The sequence below is a fragment of the Vitis riparia genome, chromosome 14, assembly GCF_004353265.1.
Source record: "Vitis riparia cultivar Riparia Gloire de Montpellier isolate 1030 chromosome 14, EGFV_Vit.rip_1.0, whole genome shotgun sequence".
Classification (NCBI taxonomy): Eukaryota; Viridiplantae; Streptophyta; class Magnoliopsida; order Vitales; family Vitaceae; genus Vitis; species Vitis riparia.
Window position 1 is genome coordinate 10,108,254 of NC_048444.1, and position 8,257 is coordinate 10,116,510.

Genomic DNA, 8,257 nt, shown 5'->3' on the forward strand with positions numbered 1-8,257 from the left:
TATATCCTTACAATCAATTAAAGGTGTTTGGAGGATCTTTTATTAATTTTTGAGTCTAGCTAGGCCCAAAACACAATTCTCCCTTTTAATTATAACTATAAAAAAAAATTTCTTTTTCTTAAATTTTGAATTCTGAATGTTTGTTTCATATGTACCATATAAAGAGTACTTTGACACCTATAAGGAATATGATGGGTTTTTAATAGAGAGAATATGAGTACGTAATTTTAAAATTTGAATACATAATATTGAAATTTATTAGTTAATATGACCTCATTTTCTAGTGGATATAAGCAATTAGACCGAACTACCATGTCAATACTTTGTATTTTCTCTATTTTATTTTATTTTATTTTCTGCTTAGTTTGATTGTTGTAATTTTCCTAGCAAAGTTATGATAACATAAGGCATTTTTATATAATGGAAAAAAAAATTAAACAATTAGAATTTTGAAAGACATTCACTATAGAAGTAATGAAAACAAATACTAAGATATCATCTTCTTCAATAATATTTTGATGGGTGGAAATTGAAAAATATTTTGGACTAATAATCAAGGTATGTTGGATCATCTTGAACCTCTAATGGGAGGCATAAGCCTTAGCAATTCCCAGAATGAAAGGTTTTGCAACTTCCTTTGTAACTCTCCTTCCATGTCAGCACCCAGCAGAACATGGCTGTCTCATTGCCCAATTAGCTGTGGGTGCTTCGTTCTCCTTATCCCTTTCCCCCTCTCTCCCCACACGTTGCTTTTACAATTCACATTCAAGGTTGAAACCGCTTATTTACCTGCTCCCACATCAAACTGTATTTCCCCATATAATTATATTTCAGAACTTCCAAGTCTTCCCATGTTAGATTTCAAATTCAATGCTCCTCTCTGACTTCTTAAAACCCCACTGTTTGTTTTGCATGACTTTTGTACTTTCCCAGAATATCTCAACCCCCCCGCCATGGCAATAGAGCTTTGCTCCGACAGTTGTAGCATGTGCATGAGCCCTAGGATCTCGTTTTCCCATGATCTATGCCAGGCTGATGTTGTTCCTGTAGAACACCACCCTTCCCAATCCAATTCTCCCACAAATGACTTCGATTTCTGCGTTTATGAGAGCTTCTACCAAGACACTTCATCCGCCGATGAGCTTTTCTACGACGGGAAGATCCTTCCCATTCAAATTAAGAAGAAGATCGCCACCCCGAAAAGTACTGTTCAGCAACCCAAACCACCGTTGCCGCCGCCACCACTGGCACCGCCGCCGCTGCCAACGCACAATAATCGGAAGAAAGAGAGCTCTAGAGAAATTAAGAGAACAATCAATGAAGTGTATGAGAAGCAGAACTCCAAGTCCTTCTGGCGGTTCAAGCGCAGCACCAGTTTGAATTGCGGCAGCGGATATGCCCGAAGCCTCTGTCCTTTGCCACTTTTATCACGAAGCAATTCCACAGGTTCCGTGTCTAATGCTAAGAGATCAGCCTTGTCATCAAAAGATGGAAATAATATCAAGAATTGGCACAAACATCCCTCTGTTGCACCCATAAAGTCGCCTCATTCTTCGTCCTCAACCAGTTATCAGAAGCCTCCATTGAAGAAGACTTATGGGTCTCACAGCAATGGTGTTCGAATCAATCCAGTTTTGAATGTCCCCACTCCAAGTCTCTTTGGTTTAGGCTCAATTTTCTCTAATGGCAAGGATAAGATCAATAAGAAGAAGTGATCGTTAACACTTGGTTCATCGGAAGATTCAAGTTTCTTGTATTCTAATTTGCAAATTACTTTTGTGGAATCTCAATCTTTTTTTCCCTAGGGTACCCAGCGTCTCTCTGACTGGTTGGTTAGAAAATGAAAGAAAACAGCAAAGAAAAAAAAATCTTTGTGAATATTCTTATGCATTTGTTTGCTTCCATTTCGTTCCAAAATGGAAAATTAAGCACACCCAGCAAAGTCACAAAGTTGCATTATTAGACCAAATTGAGTGAAAATTTTGAGTTTATTCGAGTCCCATAAATTATGATTATCCTCTCATTTTCCTGGGAACCAAACGAGGGATATTGATGGAACTTTGAGGAAAGGGCATAGGGGTTGAACCAAGAAGACAAAGAGATAGAAAGGGAGATGATGAGGGGGGGGCCAAGGGCATTGTGAGACATAATTCATGCCACATGCAATGGGGCACAAGAAAACAGGTAAGCCTCCCTTTCATGGTTGTCCCATTCTGTTTTTCTTTTTCTGCTTTTTGATTTTTGCTTGCACATGATGAATTGTACATATACTCCGAGTTCGGTTTCCTTTTGTTTCCATAAAAAAAAAGACTAAAAGACTAGGACAAATTGGTTGGTTGTAAGTGGGTGATCAGAAATTATACTCTTCTGAGAGCATTTAATATATATATTATGAGTTGTTGATTGTTTGTTTCTTGTTTTGAATTGCACGTTATGATGGTAAGACAAGTTGTTGGGTTTGAATGAATCAATTATTAAATGGCTCTTCTACTTTCAAATGAATCAATTCCATATCTAGCTACTAGAATGTCAACAGCTTTATTTCTACTTGGAATTACAGCTAACCACCAGCTTATTTACAGCAAGTCCGCAACCACCAGCTTTCAGAAAATCTCTTTTCTTTTGAATTTATGAATCTTGGAAATATGAAAAGGGTTTTTGTATTGAGTGTTGATTGTGAAGTGGTCAATATGATTGCTTTAACAGAGGGGAGAAATGATATGATTTGGGCTGAGAAGGCTTAATTTACTGAAATTTAGACTGGAGAATGTGTCTTTTGTGCTGGCAATAACAAGACCTGGCCTGGCCTGGCCTGGCCTTTGAATGGGTTGAGCGCACGTTGTGGCAACATGGCCTTCACCACACGCCAATTGGCATTTGCTCACGTGCCATGGTTCTAATGTTCAACCCATTCAGAGTTTCTTTTTCGCACTCACCAAACAAACATAATCATAATTACTTTGTGGTTTCATAAAAACTATTCAAAAATTCTTTTGTCATTTGCACTGTAACAAAGGAGCCAAATATTCTCTTATCATTAATTTGCATTGAAAGCAAGATGAAAACATGCAACCTCGCGTAATATTCATAATGGATTTACATAAATAACGAACAAAATCAAGACGGAAAGGTAAAAAAGTAATCGAATATCAATGACTAGACTTTAATTAAGCAAATATCGAACAAAAATTTCCTTTATTCAAAAAAATAAAATAAAAAATATAATTTTTATTCCTCACCATTGGAATACAATACTTTTATACGAGATCATATCATGTGTTAGTTTTTAGTTTCATTTTCACCGACGATTGTTTGTGAGTTATGAATTGACAAAAATAAATTGACCAAATATTAAAGTATACATACAATTGAAATTGTAAATTTATATGTATAAATAATAAACCATATACAATTAAATTGATTGAGTACTTCGAGTTGCAATTCTAGTAAATAAGCAAAAGAATTTTAGTTCTACATCTACGAGCTTCAAGTATAAACATGGAGGAGAAGATTGTCTACATATTCCTTGGTTTGATATTTGAGAGTTATGAAAGTGATGAATACGTTAGTTTGTTGAAATGGGATCAGATACATAGATTTTCTCTCTGTGATTGATGGTTGGAAATGGTACTCTGGGGAAGGTGCATCATTGAGGTGTCTGATGTAATTGGTGCCTAAGTAAAAATTATAGGCTTCTTCATAACAATATTATTATTGGTACATATCACATCTTCATTAACGATTGGTTGTCTTTGCAACGATAATGTTGTAGATTGACAATGAAAAGATGACATGGTAGGGCAGATTTGAATTACCCTCAAAAATGTTTTCTTTAGGTGATTTGGGATGGGATGACCCATCCCAAGTGTGTCCATTGCCATCCCTAGTTTGGCTCGGACGGCCCAGGCCGACCCTTAACTGAGCTTGATTCAAATTGAGTACACCTAAGTCAATTATTAAAACTGAGGCATGTCCAAACTCGGAGTAAGGTTTTTGGGCTGAATCAATTAGAAATGGGATGGGACATGATTGAAAATCCAACTGCAATATGTGTAGTATAGAGATAACTCCTAATAATAGGGCCAAATGGATCCATATTTTGAGCATTATGATCTAAATTATTAAAATGGGCTGCCCTTTTGCTTGGGGTCAGGCTTCATCCAGTTACCATCGTGGGATGTATTTTCCATTAGTCTAAAACAAAATTTTCAAACCTTGATGGTTCTTTCGGGTGGTAATTGGTGATACCAAAATTAGGTGTCAGCTAGGTATCCCAAGAGGGATGTGACTCAACCCGATACCACGACATGAGAAGTGGAACCCTTTCGTGAGAAGGTGGATATGACAGGGAAGATATTTCATCTAATAGAAATATCGGTAATCACAAATATATCGGTAATATAAGCAAAATATCGGTCCTAAATGGAAAAAATTCGCTAAAATTTCGAAGATATATTGGATAAAAATGGTAAAAAATTAAATTATTATAAATAAGTTAATTTTAATTATCTTATAATTTATTTTGTATACTAATTAAATATAAAACAAATATAAAATCATAAATAAAATTATCAATATTTTTAAATAAAAAATTTTTGTATCAAAATGTATCAATATTTTTAAATAAAAATCATAAATATATTTAAATAATATAATTAGTACATTTGCAATAATTTAGTTTTAAATTAATAATTTTATTTTATTTTGATATTCAAGTGTAATGATTGTATATTGAGAATAAATTAACTTAGTATATTTTTAAATTATTATAACATTAAATTTAAATTAGTACATTTTTACGATTAATTAATATATTTTTAATAAAGGTAAGTAAATTAACTTAACATAATAATATATTTAAATAACATAATTAGTATATTTGTAATAATTTAACTTCATGAGTCTACACTTACAAAATTCATATTTCTTATAAGTCGATACTATATAATTAAATTTAATATTGCAAATCATATCATACATATATTAATTTTTTCAACAAAACAACTTTAAAATGTCTATTATATTTCTAATTTCATTTTTAAGAGTTTTTTCTTATATTTTCATAAGTTTTAATGAATTTTTGGTCTATCGATATTTTGTATCAAAATATCCACTGATACATCCGATATCTCCGTAAAATCCAAGTACCGATATATTCGTGATTACTGATATTTTCATCATTGATCAAGAGATACACTTATATTGGTTTCATTAAAATACCATAACCAAACTTCTTTTCTATACAAATCTTATAGCAACTGGCTGTAAAGAAAATGGGCTTGGGTTACAACTTTGGGGTTTGAGATGCTCTTGAGAGTCAACTTTAAGCAAGCCTACAATATGCGCCTTGACCGAACCCAATTCTAATATATGCAGGTTTGGATTGAGAAATCTCAAGCCCACCTCAAGTTGGTTTGGGTTACGTGGACGTTTCAAAAAATTGAAAGACTGCTTAAAAAATTGAATGTAGAGGGAGTCATAAGTTTAAATAAGGTTGAATTGCATACACTTGGGAAATATAAAAACTTCACAACTTTTTTTAGTTGATAAATTATTATTTTAAAGAGAAATTTTTCGTATAATTTTATAATTGGATAAGCAAAACAATCAATTAAGATTAAAAAAAATTAAATATATATTATTTAACATTTATCAAAATTTCAATAAACACGTACTAAAATTTTGTGTAACATAGTATAACGAAAATGAATTTTATTTTTGTACACTAATTATATATATATTTTTTTTTGTATTTAGATTATATTTTTCATACATCAGTATTTTATTCACATATTTCATTCTTTAATCATTTTTTTTTACCTTAGTTACATCCATCATATCTACATTATATTTGTCATTCTTTAATGCATGGATAACATTTTTCATATCATGGTCATATTTTTCATATTGAGGTTACCTTTTTCATACTTTAATACTTGGTTCATATCCTTATTTTTATTGTTTAATACTTTGACAACATTTTTCATATCTTAATCATATCTTTCTTACTTCAATACCAAGATTATATTCTATGTATAAGTAACATTTTTCGTATTTCAATATCTAAGTATAAGTCACAACATTTGTACTTTAGTACCTAAGCTACTTTTTTCGTGTCTTGATATCAGAGTCATATTATTTGCAACTATGCCACATTAAGGGTACTTTAGTACTTAAATTATATTTTTTTCATGATACTTTAATATTTAGGTTACAATTTTTTTTTAAGTACATATGTCACATTTTTTGTACTTAAATCATATTATTTGCACCTTAATATTTAAGTCACATTTTTCATACCTTAATACTTAAGTCACTTGTTTTATTCTTAGGTCACATTGTATCTAATTATCTAAATCACATTTTTTGTACCTTAATAATTGTCACATTTTTTATATTTCAATACCTAGATAACTCTTTTCATACCTTGAGACCTAGAGCATATTCTTTGTACTATTAGTACCTAGGTTGCATTTTGAGAACTTTAGTACTTAGGTTATCTTTTTCATATCTTAATACTTAGGTCATATCCTTATATCTACGTCATATTATTTAATACTTACATCACATTTTTTGTACCTTAATAATTAAGTTATATTTTTTCATAACTAGGTGACCTTTAAAATAACCTTAGTACCTAGGTCATCTTATTTATACTTAAGTGTATAGAACATATTTGGTTTTTTTTTATACCTAAACATACTCTTCGTGTGTGTGTATATATATATATATATTAGTCCCTAGTTCACTTTCCTCGTATCTTAATACTTTCATAATATTCTTCATAACTATTCTTTTTCTTTGTTGTTAAATCATATTTTTGTATAATTTTTTATTTCTTTTCTTTTATTTTATTTTTATAAAATTTTCAAGATTTAGATAATGAAATAAAATGTGCATATTTATAGTATGAATGGATAAAAATATAACAAACAATAATAAAATATTTTTCCTACAAAAATATAAAAATGATTTATTAATCAATAACTCAATTTTTATGATTTTTTTCAAATAAATGACTCAAATTATAAACTTACATTATTTATTTAGTGATATTAAGTGGTTTCCATTTCAAAATAAAAAATAAAAAAATAATAGCATCAAATGTTATGCCAAAATTTTGTATTATGATAATATTATTTGCGTCCTGATCAATCTTATAGGTCTTACATCTATAAATGCATTATTCTATAAGAAGGATTTTTCGGGTATATTTAATTGGGAAAAGTGAGTTTTGACTCACAAATTTGAAATATTTGTGAATTTATTTTTTTTTAGATATTTTCATATTAGCAAGTTGAACCCACTTTTTGCCCGACTTAATTAGTGAATACTTAATATTAACCCAATACAATGTATATATATATATATATATATATATATATATTTAAAAATAATTATTTTTTCAACATGGATAACCAAAAAAGTTCCATAATTCCACCAATGAAAATCCTCGATGTGAATTGAGATAGAGTTGAATTTGAGTTTAAGTCCAAAATAATCCTTTTGAAGAAGAAAAAAGTAGGGAGAATAGTGTCCCTCCCAAAGTATTTGTCAAAGTAGTCTTTTATAACCACATAATCATCCACGTGAGCTTTTTTAGTATAAAAAAGTTTTTTTAATGTAAAAAACCACCATTGGTGACTATGGTTTTAAAAGTTTTAAAAATATCATTAAAACCACGATCATGGACTATGATTTTAGAATTTTCTTTAAAACCACAATTAGTAATTGTGATTTCACAAATATTTTTAAATCTCATCCTATTACAAATTTCAATAGTTAGTGAAAATGTGAATCTCAATAATGAACTACACCTAGAGGGGGGTGAATGGGTGTTGTAGAACAATTTAAAAATTATCCCAACAAAGATTACCTAACCTTAGACTATCTTAACGTCAAGAATTTTTTCTTCCAATAACTTTTCAACAAAGCAAAACATCCACAAGCAATAATGTATGCATCAACACTCTCCCAACAATTTATAAATGCAAAACACATGCAAATGCTTCAACACTCCTCAAAAATAAATCAAAATATAGAGTGAGAGAAAGAGACAATGAACACCGGATTTTTAACGTGGAAAACCTCCGAAGAGATAAAAAACCACAGGCCTATCACCGATTGAAAACTCCACTATGAAGAATAAAAACTGAGTACAAGGTTTTACCTAGCTCAAGCCAACCAATCCTTCCCGGAATACTTGACTAGTACCTTCATTTTCAGCTTCTCCTTTTGGAGCACACTTGGAGTCCGC

General features: G+C 30.7%; 1 protein-coding gene across 1 annotated transcript; it reads left to right on the forward strand.

Moving 5' to 3' along the window:
* The first annotated feature begins 652 nt into the window (after window positions 1-652).
* On the forward strand, window positions 653-2,448 carry LOC117929880. Its single transcript, XM_034850310.1, has one exon. It carries the CDS (start codon window positions 954-956, stop codon window positions 1,713-1,715), a length of 762 nt encoding a protein of 253 aa, XP_034706201.1. The 5' UTR covers window positions 653-953; the 3' UTR covers window positions 1,716-2,448.
* The last annotated feature ends 5,809 nt before the right edge of the window (window positions 2,449-8,257 follow it).

Excerpts from the sequence above, each read along its gene's own strand:
- LOC117929880 (XM_034850310.1), top strand. The coding sequence starts at position 954 with ATGGCAATAGAGCTTTGCTCCGACAGTTGTAGCATGTGCATGAGCCCT.